At 38.7% G+C, this 15096-nt stretch overlaps 1 protein-coding gene across 1 annotated transcript; it reads left to right on the forward strand.

Annotated features, from left to right (window-relative positions):
• Positions 1 to 655: 655 nt before the first annotated feature.
• On the forward strand, positions 656 to 1729 carry LOC126181290 (uncharacterized). The gene is made up of 2 exons (XM_049924760.1): positions 656 to 778; positions 901 to 1729. The coding sequence occupies exons 1-2, from the start codon at positions 770 to 772 to the stop codon at positions 1447 to 1449; spliced, it is 558 nt and encodes a 185-aa protein (XP_049780717.1). The 5' UTR covers positions 656 to 769; the 3' UTR covers positions 1450 to 1729.
• The last annotated feature ends 13367 nt before the right edge of the window (positions 1730 to 15096 follow it).

A 15096-nucleotide genomic window follows, 5' to 3' on the forward strand; every position in this document is an offset into this window, starting at 1 on the left:
TCAGTGTTACCCTCCACCACATACGCTAAGGGAACTTACGAAGTGCAGACGTAGATGGGTCATTCCATGAAAAGTGAAGGTTTTGTTTCGTCTGAACATTTCCCGTTCCTTTATTTAGTGTCAAATTTTCACAGCTCACATCATCAAACCCTTGCTGTATTCTTTTCATATTCAGGTCTATCTATTATTTCTTTAGTTTCATGTTAATGCCTCGATGTACATTGTATAAACATTACGTCCGTAATCATGGATGACTCAGATGTAATTTAACTTGAGTTGGCATGACACTTTGCATATATTTATCTGACGTTTGTATAGAGAAAGAAACGTGTTTCAAGAGGAATTCAGCATTAGTTTTATTTACTGGAAAGTGATTATCGTGTGGAACTTCGCTCCCTGTCAGTAACTCTTTCGATAGTGTGTTTGGCGTTCGAGCCTGTTTCAATATCCAGTATATCAGGGATCCGTTATTTCTTCGTTAATGTTTCCGTAAGCTTTCGAGCTAAACTGTACAGAACAATATTTAGACCGCATGTACGGTCACACTTACTAGCCTCCGACTGCGTGGAGGACGCATATGCAAGTTTTAGATGCCTGACAACGACGACGTCAGAGAACAGCGTGGAGATGACCGAGGGAGATCTCTGCCGAACAGAGATTATCTGTGGAATGCCGACGGCGATTTAAATTTACGCGGTGGCTAGCAAAAAGGAAACTTCATTCAAGACTCATAGAGCAGGAAGTATAATTAAAACTCTGAATAGTGAATATGTCCTTGGTGAGTGTGGTCACTGGTCAGTTTTAAGTTGAATTGACGAACACGTCCTGCAGATTTTGATGTATGTGCAAATTTTGTTAAATATTCACACTGATTTAATAGAACGATTATTTGTATTCTAGTTAAGAATGGACGATACTGGTGGTGCAGTTTATATTACTGACACTACTGCAGAGGAATTAGTTACGAAGTTCATGTATCCGGAAAAGGCAGTCGCTAAAAGGAAATCTTCAATATTCACCAGAAGAAGTTCTGTTGCTTTCATGGATAAGGAAGACCCGTGTGATAGTTCATCTGATGCTCCAAGCGATAACTATCCGGTGGGATTTGAAGCCTATGTTGAAATCCTCAAAAATGAAATCAATGACTGGAAAATAATGTACAAGCAAAGAAGAGAGACTCGGAAGGAAGCTATGAAACAGTTTCATATGAGAAAGATCGTAAATCAAGATGTATTTGATGCTTTAACAGAAGAAGATAAAATATTTCTTGCAAGTAAACCAAACTACGATAGGACGGGAAAAGACGCACTGGCAGCTCTGGAGTGGCTGCCAGTTTCCGTCGAGAGAGCTAGAAACGTTGAAAGATCGATTTCGGAACTTGTACCGCAAGTTGAGTTAATAGGGGGTATTTTAAAAAAGCGAATAATTGAAGAATCAGTCATCCAATGAAATCTGGAAGTATTTTCTCATCCGATATTGGTGTTTTATGAAAGAGAATATTCTCGTAAGGAGCGGTAAATTACTTTGTTGGAACTCTCAACGTTTAGAGGCCAAGTAATTTGTGATTCTTTGGGAGTGTTAGTGAGTGTTGATTATATAGAGCTGTTAATATTTCTCGTTTTCCGATCGTGTGAAATTTTGACAGCCCTCTGTTATATACTGTTCTGACGTAACTATGTTAAATGTTTCGTTTTCGTTGTAAAATATAACCCAAATGGCTGTTACTGCTGCTTGTATTAGACTTTAATCAACGTATTTTTCTCATCACTTTGTTTTCATTTATCATAACACTTTCAAGTATCAAATCCAGCTGCAGCTGAAAAAATGAGCCCTAATTAAAATGTGAAACCTTAGTGTGAGTAAATAAATTATGATGCTTTGATAAAAATGTTTAGTTTGAAATTAACGGTAGACAACTGATGCAAAATTGGTTTGCAGGATAGATTAAGCGACTATAACACACGTCAGTGAGGAATTGTTGTAGAGCATGAAGTTAGTGTAGGCCTATAGATTTTCCAAATTTATTATTTAAGAATGTATGTTTATATTGTTGCACTGTTTAAACCAAACAGCAGCCCTGATGTTTGTTCTCAGTACTTGAATCTGCTTACCTGTGTGACAAGGGAAATCTTCGTAAAAAGTATTCCACTTCCAGTTTGTATAAAAGTTGTGTAATACTGTCAGCGACAGTTGCTAGATTTTCATTTTGGGTTAAATTGTTTTTGAGAAATAGCTGGGTGTGCGTGGTAAACAAAATGTTATTACAATAAGGGTCGGGGAGCAGTCGTGGTTGTATTCATTTCTTTAACTGGCAGTAATCTGTCGGTGTGAATTAAAAGGAAGCTAGTTTGTTTGTCAGTATCATCTGTTGTCAGTAGTCTTCTTATGTTGGGATGCCTAAAAATGGTAGCCTATTAACTCTGTGGGCAGATGCCTTTCCCACTGCAAAAATGTCAGTTAACTAATGATACTGTGAGTACACCACAGTCGGGGTTGCAAGTAATTTTGTTAGATGAGCTTATAGTTCCACACCACATACAACTCATTTGTGAATGGAGCGTACTACTTTTCCACACTTATTCTGGTTGTTTATTTCATGTGCTGCCGTATTTTTAAAAGCTGTCTTGTCAGACATTTTTGGTATTATAGCGAGGCTTTGGAGGTCAAATTGCATCAGTATTGTGACTACGATACATCAACTGTAAAAATGGGAGGAGAGTTGTAACTGTTATTTGTAGTTTTTTTTCAGAAGAGTTAGGCTGTCAGTGAGAAATGATTGATTTTCATTTTCGAAGAGGAAAAATTTATTACCACACATGTTTTAGCTTTCCAGCAGCAGGTTCTCTCTCCTTATATTTTCTGATGTATGTCAAGAAATATAGGCTATAGTAATTAATTAGTTCTCTGGAATTTCTACTTAAGTTGTTTTTTGTAACATTTGTCCTGTGATTGTTTTATCCTCTTCTGATGCCATTTACATAAAATTTAACCTGCTTTGTAATCTTGAACACAAGTTTCTGGATTGTTGCTATTTTCCTCAAAAAGGACTTTTATGAACTCAAAGATTCTACTCCCACAGGCCCCTGGCTGAATCTCGTTTTTGTCTAGTAAATACCCCTTTATAATCTGCAATTGTGTGTTATGTTGTTTTGTGTGTATTATCATTTTTCTCATCAGAGTTTAGTCATACATCATCGAAAGCATTAGTTTTCGACCCAGTGGAGTGTTTAAGACTGTTCAGGAACTATGTAAAAAGGTCAGTCAATATCCTGTGCTTTCAGAGCAGCACAGAAGGGTCATAAATTGATTTTGGTACCTTCAGCACCTTTGTCACAGGAGTACAGCTCTGGCTCCACTGGCTGGCATATTTCTCTCTCTCTCTCTCTCTCTCTCTCTCTCTCTCTCTCTGTGTGTGTGTGTGTGTGTGTGTGTGTGTGTGTGTGTGTGTGTGTGTGTTTTTAAAAAAAAATGAGGCCATAAAATGGAGCAGTATTGAAGGAGGACAGCAAAGGAACTGTCCAGGGCATCATTTAGAAACCATTCCTGTAATTCTGAAGTATACAACAAATCGCTGAAATCATTTATGCTCCTGTCAGATATTAAGCCATAAGTTGCACTACAGCACCATTGTTGCCAATAATTTTTCTTCTGGTAAGTAAGTAAGTAACATAGTTAGTTTCATGTTCTGTGAATCATTTGTACAATTAATCATAAATGATATTTTGTATTTTACATTCACATTTATATTCCTAAGTAACTATGGGCACATGCTGATCATGCTGAAAAAAGGCTTTTTCCATTACCTTTTGTACATTAAAAAATTAGAAATACTTTTATGGAATAACTGGAGTCATCAAAGAAACACTTTTTTACTTTGTTTTCAAATTTAACTTTACTGTCTGTTTTGTGCTAAAGACAATCTTAATGTAAAGTATTGAATTTCATTTTTCTTCTGGTGTTGTAAATAAGTACATCATTGCTCCTTTTACAATGAACTTCATTATAAGTACATTTACTGTGAATCAGTATTTAAAATGGCTAACTGCTTAAATAGATGTCTAAAAGATATATTGTTCTTGTAGCTTGTTTCTGAGCAGTTAACACTTTCTTTCTTCATGTTGAATTAGCCCAGAACATTATTCTATATGAAATTATTGAATGAAAATTTGTGAAATATGTCAACTTACTGATTTGTCACTCCCCAAGATCTGCAATGATCCGATATGCAAATGTGGCTGAACTAAATTGTTGTTGGCATTCAAAAAAAATTTTTTAAATTTTTTTATCCAGTTTAAATTTTCATCACAATGGACACCCAAAATTTTTGAAGTTTGCACCCTATTATTCCGTCGTCATGTGTTATACTTATTATTGGTCTAAGCTGTGCAGAATTTTTTGAAATTGACAGAGATCGTTCACAGAAAACCACTTTGTAATACTTTTAGGAACAACCACAATAAGAACTTAGTTAGTTTCATGTTCTGTGAATCATTTGTACATTTAATCGTAATGATATTTCGTAGTTTACATTCACATTTATATTCCTATGTAACTATGGGCACATGCTGATCATGCTGAAAAAAGGCTTTTCCATCACCTTTTACACATTATAAAGTTAGAAATACCTTTATGGAATAACTGGAGTCATCAAAGAAACACTTTTTTTTTTACTTTGTTTTCAAATTTAACTTTACTGTCTGTTAGATGTTTCATATCACTGGGTAAGTGTATGTTAGATGAAAGGTCGTTTGCATGTATGAAAAATAAGTGACCTGAGATTGAGCCTAGTAGAACCCAGTAAGTTATTTATTCCCAGTCAAAAGAATCACATCTACTTACTGTGGTTGAATTATTAAGTATATCTTTCTGTAATCTTTTAGTCAGGTACTGCACTATCCATTAATTTGCTATGCTATGCTATGCTATCAGTGTATGTATAGCCATATTTTGCAAATGGTTGTGAAGGTACGTCCCATTGTACCAGTTATTACAGTTTCCTCCGATTCCATTAGCATATGGGGCTAGGGCAGAATGATTGTTTGAAGGCTTGTGTGTATGCTGTCATTAATCTAATCTTGTCCTCGCACACCCAGTGTGAGCGATAATGTAGGGGGGTTGTAGTATATTCTTAGTCATCATTTAAAGCCGGTTTGTGAAACTTTGTTAGTAGACTTTCACAGGATAAACATAAACTATCTTAGTCTACCAGTTCATTTTCTTCTGCGTCACTATAACACACTCCCATGGGTGAAGCAGATCTGTGACCATTCACGCTGCCCTTGTCTCTACATGTTCAATATCTCCTGCAAGTCCTATACTTGAGCAGTATTCTAGAATAGGTTTCACGACTTCCCCAGTATCCTACCAACCAAGAGAAGTCTACCATCTTCTTTGCCCACAAATGAGCCATTGCTGCCACTACCCCCCGTCCCCACCAATGGGACTTGCTGCTCTTTGGTGGGTTTGTACTTGGCTACCATTGGGCCCCAACCTTTGCAGCATCTTTCTCCTTCCGTGCTGCATGTCTATCCTCTTGCTATTCTTTATCCCCTCCCATGGGGGACAGGTCTGGGGTGTTTTTGTTAATGTGTTCCGCATTTTCAGCAGCTGGCATTAGAACAGTCTTTCCTTTTTTTCTTCATTCACCTTCCCTCTCCTTCCTACACTTTCGCATTTAAGGTTTATCTTTTTCTTCTTTCCTCCTTGTGCGCAGCTGAAGGCTGACCAATACGTCTGATGCGTAACAGGTGACTGGGTAACGTATAATTCCCAGCCCTTGGCTGAGAGGTAGGGTTCGCACATACCTCCTGGTACAGTCCAGGACCAGGGAGGGGTGATTGCCTGAATTGCTACCTTCCCAAATCGCCAGTTGCTCCCTCTGTCAGGTGCTCAGGTGGTGTGACCTGAAGTGTGAACAGTCACCCAAGGCAGTTGCGCCCCCTTGTGAAGGGGGCCCCCTGTTGGAAGGAGCGCACCATTGGATATGCTGGCAGTTGTGGGGGATTTCCTTGCAGTGATGCAATCATCATCTTTGCAGTCCACGTCTACCAAACGTAAAGAGAATAAAGCTCCTGTTTCAAAGACCCTGTCAGCTGCACTACAGTTCCCTGTGTGGTTTCACATACTGAAAGTAGTCAGTTCTTAGGGTGAATCCAATTCAGAAAGGTGTTGTTGCAATTGCCTTCACAATGAAATCCTGTTCTCATTTACAGAATGGGACTTTGCTTTTGGAGACTTCTTTTGATTCTCAAGCACAACAAGCTTGCCACTTCACTTTTCCACAGCTATCCTGTTCATGCTGAGGCCCATAGTACTCTGAATTATTCACGTGGTGTGATTTACACTAAGCTGCTTGATGGTCTCACTGAGGCCTAAACACAGATATACATCTCTGATCAGGGTGTCATTGCCATCCATTGGGTGATGAAAAAGGTAAATGCCACCTTAGTGCCCACACGCACACTTTTTCTCACCTTCAATAGATGCGTGCTTCCATCCAAGATCAAAGCAGCCTATGAAGTTGTCACAGTTGCACCGTACAATCTGAACCAGATGTGCTTCTACTAGCATTATCATTTCAACGACACTCGAATGTCTTGTCGACACCTGACCAAATGTATAACTTGTGTTAGGGATGCCCGTGAAAGCAATTGTCCGCCTCCTTCTCCCTGCTCTATTAACTGCAATGGCGATGATGCCGCCTCTTCTCCACATCATCCTGTATATCTCGATGAGTGGGCTGTCCAGGAAATCAGGATAAAGGAAAACGTACTTTACCCAGGTGCTCGCAAGTTATTGGCAAGTCACAAAACCTGTGTTCTAGCGTCTGGCACTTATAGTACTGTTCTTGCTACATCTCGCTCCATGAAGACCTTGGTCTCGCAGACATGTGATATCAAATTCATCTCTGAGGTTTTGAAAATGCCCAGTGTCATGATAGCATCATTGTCCCCCCATCCAGCTGTGCAACAAGCCAAAAATCTCTCACGTCATGGGGCAAAGTCACCAGCTACAAACTGGCAGGCCAGAAAGGACAGTGAAGACTTCCTTGGTACCTCCAGCCAGCCAACACCAGAGTCTTCCTCTGCTAACTGGAAAGGCTCGAAGTAGTACAACAAAGGCAAACAGTCTTCACCTCGAAGATCCTCTTTGACAGTGTCACCGCATGATACCTTCGTCCGGCTGTCCTCAGTGTCGCTGGTGCGCACCACCAACCGTGTTTGTGCATTGGACTCTGCAGGTCGACAGCAGAAGAAAGCTGACACTTCTGTGGACCTCATGGAGCAGGATCCTCTGTGCCCTGTAGCAGCAACTCTTCTCAGGCTGCCTCTCAGCAGCCGCTGAGGTGACACCTCTTCATTTTTTCCTCAACATGACCCTCCTCCATTGGAACTTCCGTGGCATTATGTCCAACAAAGAGGATTTAGGACTGCTTATAGAATCGCAGTGTCCACTTCTGCTCTGCTTTCAGAAAACAAAATTGTGTCCTCCCGGCCACTTTGAGCTCTCGCATTTCTTCCTGGTCAGTTTTGACCTCCCTGCCGAGGTTGGCATTCCATCTCTTGAGGGAGTCATGCTGCTCCTTTGGGTTGACATTCATAATAAGTACATCCCCCTGACTACCCACCTTCAAGCTGTTGCAGTTTGCCTTTACCGGTCAAATTGACCTTTTCCCTTTGTGCCATTTATATCTCTTAGTCATTCGATGTCACCAGGGCAGATTTCCTCCAGCTTTTTGGGCAGCGATCTCGCCTATTTCTGCTGCTTGGTCACTTTAATGTGCACCATCCGTTTTTTTTTCCTTGCAGACTCCATGCACACCTATTCCTATATGAACCTATCCTTCTGCACTGCCCAGCTTGCCCATCATTTCGAGTGGTCAGTTCTCTCGGACACTTACTCGAGCGATCGTTTCCCGTGTGATATCCATTTTCTGACTCCTACCCCATTTTCGTGCACACTCAAATGGCAGGTTACTAGGAGCAACTGGAGGGTATACTCCTCCATGGCGACCTCGGACGAACAGGATTTCCCCAATTGTGATGACCAGGCAGAATATCTTACAAATGCTGCCAAACATTCCATTCATCGAACTTCCTCTTTATAAGGCCATGTCTCAGTCCCCAGACGAACTGAGGTGTGCCGCGACGCAATTTGTGTATGGAGACTTGCATTTATTATAATCAGGTATTTGCACAGTGTCGTCGTGTTCTTTGGTATAGCAAAAAAGCTAGCTGGATTTTATTCACTAGTTATTTTAACAGTTACACTCCCTTTTCCGTCGTATGGGCCAACCTCCGACTGCTTCTAGGACCAAGATCCGTTCCCCAATTTCCGGCCTGACATTAGCAGACAGTGTCATAGACCCGCCATTTTGCGGAAATTTCAGGCTCCTCCCGATATCACCCTGCCTTTCTCCATTGGAAACCAGTGGAGGAGGCTCAGGTGATAACCCTTCTCTTCTCAGAATCGTGAGTGTTACAATGCCGCTTTTTCTACGAGGGAGCTAGACCATGCTCCAGGGTGTATACGCTCTGGGAAAAACCCAGAAATTTTTTCATCTCAGACAAAACTGTGAGAAACACATAAATTTTCAAAAATTTCAGGAATTTTTGTGAGTGTTTTAGTTTTGAGTTAAATTTTTGCAATTTTGACTGGTAAGAACTGATACTCTAACAAAGAATTTTACTTTAACCTACACTACAGAATAATACTGCAGCAATAAAACATAAACGAAGGGGGAGGGGGGGGATAAAGCTTAAGTTGCAAAGGAATTGCACCTTTTATAACAACAAAACACGGTGCACACCCAAGCGTATGCCAACAGCAAAATTTGTCAAAGGCTTTAGGATGAACACTATACAATAATTCATGAGAACAAACTGCTTCCAATGACGTGACGTCACAACGGTTTACATTAGATTCATTTTAGCAGTTTCCAGCAAGTTCATGTGCATGCACAGTTGAGTCGGTTATGAGCGCTACCTGCTCCTGCTTATGGCTACTTTAGGTGTGACTGTTGCTGTTATCAACAGTAGCAACAAGAAGCTAGATGCTACCTGGAAAAATTTTTCTGACGCATCCAAGCTGCCAGATTCACACATGCTCAGAGTAGTCTCAGTTGTAATGAGGATGGGGCATAGTCTCCACATGACCTGTGTTTAGGGTTTGTGATTCTTGTTTCCTCTTCACTTACAGCTCTCATGCAAAATGAATTTTTGTGGCCGGGAGTTAGCAAGTGAATTAAAATACATTGACATAATTATGGAAGAGGAAAATATGTTATTAGTTCCAGTTTCCTGATTTTATTTGAAATTAAGCGTTTCATTCTTCACTATTGGCTCTAATGTCAACTTTTTGCTTAATTACAAATGCCCATTTTCTATCATATGGCATGTATGATGTTATGCCATAATAAAGAACCAAACATGAGATAATAAGAGACTGGTACTCCAAGAAAATTTGGAGCCCGGAAACCTCTGAAGTTCTTAATATCAGGTTGGGGCCTACTTTGTGAATCTGGTCATATGAACGTGCACTTTCAGCCGAATTATGCATTTTAGTGTAGTTTATGAAATTCCAATGCTCTTGGAGTATCCTCTTCATGTCCTGTTTCGTTTACAACATAATGCTAGATCTCGTAATGCTATATAGGGGTGAACATGTTAGCTTCCTACATCATCATAGCTGTGCATGCACAGTAACGCCATTTCCTGGCATTCTCTGACAACTGCTGAAAAGAATTCTATGGTTGCAAGAAAATATTGCGAGTGGTGATCTAAGTGCATTACTTTCAAATTACATTTCATTTTACACAGGATGCATTATGTTACGTGTGCGTTTGATTCTCATCTAAAGCTTAACACTTTGAGGGCCACCCACTTATAAGAATTTAGAGCTCAGAAAACCAGATATTTAGGTCATTGTTTAGAATTTTACTGACACATTTGTGGTATGTATATGAAGGTGTATCACGCACAAAGACTTATGTTACATATATGAAATTTTATATTTTCTTGTAGCTACACTATGTGTATTACTTTAAATCGTAAACTTTTCCTGTTTACGTTTCACGCTACTGAACAGTGATTTTGCTATTGGCTGACTACATCACATGTCCTATGCTCTGAATATCTGCTGTCATCTGATCAGCTGGCAAGATCACGTGACATGAGCTGTGATTGGCTTACAAACGCACACTGCGATGTCAATTTCAATGCTTCAGAAACTAACGTGCTGTGTTATGGAATTCAAATATATACTTTCATAATACAAAAATATGCAGCCTACATGTTGCTGCACATCAAAGAACTTTTCAAAACGTGCAGTTTCTTTGGGCTGGGGGGGGGGGGGGGTGTTTTCTAAAGTGCCAGGAAGTTCTACACTGCTGAAATTACTGCCAAGGTTTCAGTCCCCCCCCTCCCAGCTCAGCCCACTAGTTCATATATTCCCTCCGTGTTGCTGTCTGTCAGGACGTTGTCACTTTGGCATTGCCACTGGTCCTCCATTCATGGAAATAAGCTCTGGGTTATTAAGCCTCTCTCAGTGGCTTAGACGACCTTCTCTTGCCCCTCCTGCTGTGAGAAGGTCATTTTAACTAGGTTGTGCATTGGGCACTGCCTTTTTAGCCATCATCATTTAAGTGGTGTTCCCCCACCACTTTGTGCACATTCACTCAACTTTTAACTGTCGGCCAGTTTAATGTTGGCATTTGCACGAGTGATGAATAGAACATTTGGAATTAGGAAAATAAAAATATAATGTTCATTTTTTATTTTGTTCCATGTTTTTTTTCCTGGAATTCAGACATTTTATATTCAGTAAAAATACTAATGAGCTATTTTAGTGATTGACCATTATTTTTGTCTGCAATTAAGAAAAATAGTGGTCTGATGGACAGGACAAACATTAAGTCACAGGTGTTGCAGACTGCGGAACATTACATTATATCTTGGAACTTATTTATACATATAACACTAAATGAAATTCGAACACGAACAGTAATATCCAATAATTTTACATAGAAATAAAGGGTTGGAATTCTGTCGTAAGTTGCGTTGTATCCATTTTTTATTTTGGTGACCAATTTTGGATATTGTGTCCATTCTCAAACCCTATGTCTTCATGAGTAATTGAAATACAATGAAGTATGCACGTCTGGAACAGCCACAACAGACATTCCAAATAGTAATGCAAATAGTTTGATACGAGGGGCTGTCAAAAGAGAACCAAACACCTGTCTAAATGGGACCATAGAATGGTTCTGTTCCAAAGCACTCATCACATGCGTAAAGACATTTACCCACTGGGAGATGAGACAATCAATTCATATTTCAAAGAATGTGGTGGACTGCTGATGGAGCCGCAACCACACCTGCTATTGCACTTCCTTGTATGACTGTAACTGTTGTCCACTTTTGTCTTTCTCCAGGTCAGTGATATGAAAATCACATGGTGAAAGATCTGGGCTGTGTGGAGGATGTTACAGTGCTTGAAAACCAAATTGGTGTAGCTTAACCATCGTCCCATTGGCAGTATGGGGGCAGACCTTAACATACTACAGGAGTTTTGGTCTGATAGCATTGCTGGACGTTTTGACTTTATGGTGTGTGTCAATTTGTGCAGTGTGTATTCATAGTGCCGCACACTGTGGTTCCATGCTCCAGGAATTCGACATCAGAGGGAGCGTCCTGTTGCACGGTAACACCCACACTGCCAATAGGATGAAGTTTACGCTTTGGTGATTTGGTTGTGTAACACTGCAACATCCTCTGTACTGCCTGGATCTTCTACATGAGGTTTCATATCATTGGTGCCCTGGAGAAAGAAAAGTGTGATGGATATCGGTTTCTGTCAGATGTGGAAGTGCAAGATAAGAGTGGTTGTGGCTCCATCAGTGGCTGACTGCATACTACGAAACAGGAATTGATGCTAAACGTCTTAATGCATGTAATGATTACTTTTAAATGGAACCATTCTATTGTGGTGCGTTTTCTTAAAGTGAAGAGCTCTCTTTCGACTGTTCACATAACATTGAATACTTTAGGAATTTACTAAAAGAAGAAAACATGGACTGAAATGTACAGACACGAAAACACATATGAGAAGTTCAGCATATTTATGGATATATTTACAGATTATTTTAACATGTCATTACCAGCTAAAAATCAGAAAATCAAGTGTAGTGGGCTGGTTGACAACAGGTATAAAAGTTGTGTGCTGAAAAACGAAGATTATATGAGATCTCAGTCTTCCATGATATCCAATGAATTCCTTGCATATTTCAAGAATTATGAAATGATACTTAAAGTGACCAAAGAAGCTAAAGTAATGGCAAAGGGCTGCTATATAAATAATGCCAATAACAAAATGAAAGCTCTGTGGAGTATGGTGAAAACTGCAAACTGACAATGTTTCTCCTCAAAATTCCAATATGAAATTGATTTGTAATGGCAAAGGAATTAATGATCCTAAAGAAATAGCAAATGTATTCAATACTTATTTTAGCAATATAAGTGAGCAATTAATCACTGAAATCAAACCTTGCAATACAAACTGCCCAGTATCATCTGTAAATACCAACAGAAATCCTACTTCACTGTTTCTCTTTCCAATAACCCAGAAAGAAGTCGTGTTATTAAAAAAATGTGGAGATCTCATTAGTGAACCATTAGCTCACCTTTATAATAGTTCCTTTCAAAACGGAATTTTCCCATCGTGCCTAAAAACAGGTAAGCTCAAACAACTGTTAAAAAAAAAAAGGTAGAGAGAATGAAGTGGCTAACTACAGGCCCATTGCTTTACTATCTGTATTCCCAAAAATCGTATAAAAAGTTTTTCAATTGGTAGTAGATTTTCTGGAAGAGCACAAAATACTATCCACAGCACAACATGGTTTAAGGAAAGGCCGATCAACTGATACAATAATGTTTGAACTATTAAGTGAAGTACTTCAGAAACTAGATAATGGCAAAAATGTCATTGGAATATATCTAGATCTCTCTAAGGCTTTTGATATAAATCACACAAAACTAATGCCTAAGCTTGACAACATGGGGATTAAAGGAACATCTAACAACTGGATAAAGCGGTCAAAAAAAGTGGTTGAAGTGCAACATCAAAATTTCATCAAACTCACCTAACACCATTCAGACTATGAAACCATTAAATATGGAGTGCCACAAGTTTCAGTTCTGGGACCTCTTCTATTTCTGTTATATGTGAATGACCTAAACAAATTCTGCGGGAACGTCATTCAGTTTGCTGACGATGCAAGTGTGCTAATGAGTGGAAAAGAAATGGAAATGCTTCAGAAGTCTACAACAGAGATGCTGAACAATATTGAAAACGGGTTCAGTCACAACAAATAGGTAATAAATGCAAGTAAGACAGTGGCACCAAATTTCTATAATGTGAGAAAAGGTGAGCAAACTGTTCAGACTCAGATATCTGACAAAGACCTCCAAAATCTAGACAACATTAAGTTCTTAGGAGCATGACTCCAAGATAATCTTAAATGGGGGACGCATATCAAAAAAGTTCGTGAGAAATTGAGCACTACATGCTACTTAATGAGAATATTAGAGGGATGCTACAACAAAGATTCTCTGAAAACTGTATTATATACTCACAACTGAAATATGGAATTATTTTCTAGGGTAACTCTTCTCTTAGCCAAAAGCTCTTAAGGCTACTCCTATAACAACAGGCAAAAAAGGAGACTTTCATTTAGAGCCCACCAACACGACCCTGAATAAAAAAGGAACCCTGTATTATGAGAAAGTTATTTATAATAAACTTCCCCCACAAATTAAATCAATAAATGACCTGGCAAATTTCAAGTCAACTGCTAAGGCATATTTGACTCATCACTGCTTCTATAGCCTCCATGAGTTCCTTCAGAAATTTCACTAACAATTTGTGTCTTTGCCTTAGTGATATATCATATAAATGTTACCAGAACTTTAATGATTTACCATGTAAATGTTACTGTAATACAAATATTAATCTGCCAGTACAGTGCATGCTCTTTCTGCTTTAAAATATCTACTCTTTATTTTTGTACATTATTTGCTCTGTATATTGTAACATTTAATGTAGATATAACAAAATTTAATGTTATATTTTTTTATACATTGACTTGTCCTACATCAGATTGTACTATTTGTGTACTATATGATTACCACGACCAATAAAACTCTACTGTAATTTGCTATTGTATGTTAAATTATTCGCATTGTCATTTGGGTTGTCTGTTGTGGCTGTTCTAACAGCATACTTGGCTATTTTTCCATTACTTGCGAAGATGGAGGTTTGAGAATAAATAAAGAATAGTTCATAATGCAGCTTATAATGGAAATCCAACCATTTATTTCAGTAAAAAAATACTGGTCCAAATTATACATAGCATATGTTAATGCAGGCCATTAATAAATTTAAAGTTTTTTGAAACAATAAACGTTAAGTGATGGACAGGACAAGTCCTCTGACTGATCCGCTAAAATTATATTCAGCACTTTTAAGATGGATAGCATTAAATAAAATAGTAGTATTAACAGGAAAAAAGCTTTGGTGAAAGAATAGCAGTGTACAGACTAAATTAAACAATAGAAACACCCTTTTCTTTAAAAGTCATCAAACTTGGAAAAAAACCCTACCATTTAGTACAACAGTAGGAGAAAATTTTTTTTAACACTTTATCTTTGTTAGAGCTTATACAGTCTATAGCAAAGGTAACTTACAGTGGCCTCTTATATGTATACTGATACTTCAATTTTATTTGGAGAAATCCCTCTAATCACTTCACCAGGATGATGATTTCTGTCATATGTCACAGCAACTAATTTACTGGGTGCAGTATCTGAAACAATTTGCACAGTCATTAGTGTCACTGCTGTTTTGAATTGCAGGAATATCTCAGCCGAAATCATCTGATTCATCCAAAGAGTAAACTTAATCTATTCTTAGTCTTTGTTATTTGGTCTCTTTCTGCATGTTGCACTAAACCATTTCAGAAGCAATTGTTTTTGCAAACGATAAATGATCTGCGTGATATGATTCGAAAAAGTGGTTGGACTGACTTCTGGGTACATCTGA

The sequence above is a fragment of the Schistocerca cancellata genome, chromosome 1 (genome assembly GCF_023864275.1).
Source record: "Schistocerca cancellata isolate TAMUIC-IGC-003103 chromosome 1, iqSchCanc2.1, whole genome shotgun sequence".
NCBI classification, from domain to species: Eukaryota; Metazoa; Arthropoda; class Insecta; order Orthoptera; family Acrididae; genus Schistocerca; species Schistocerca cancellata.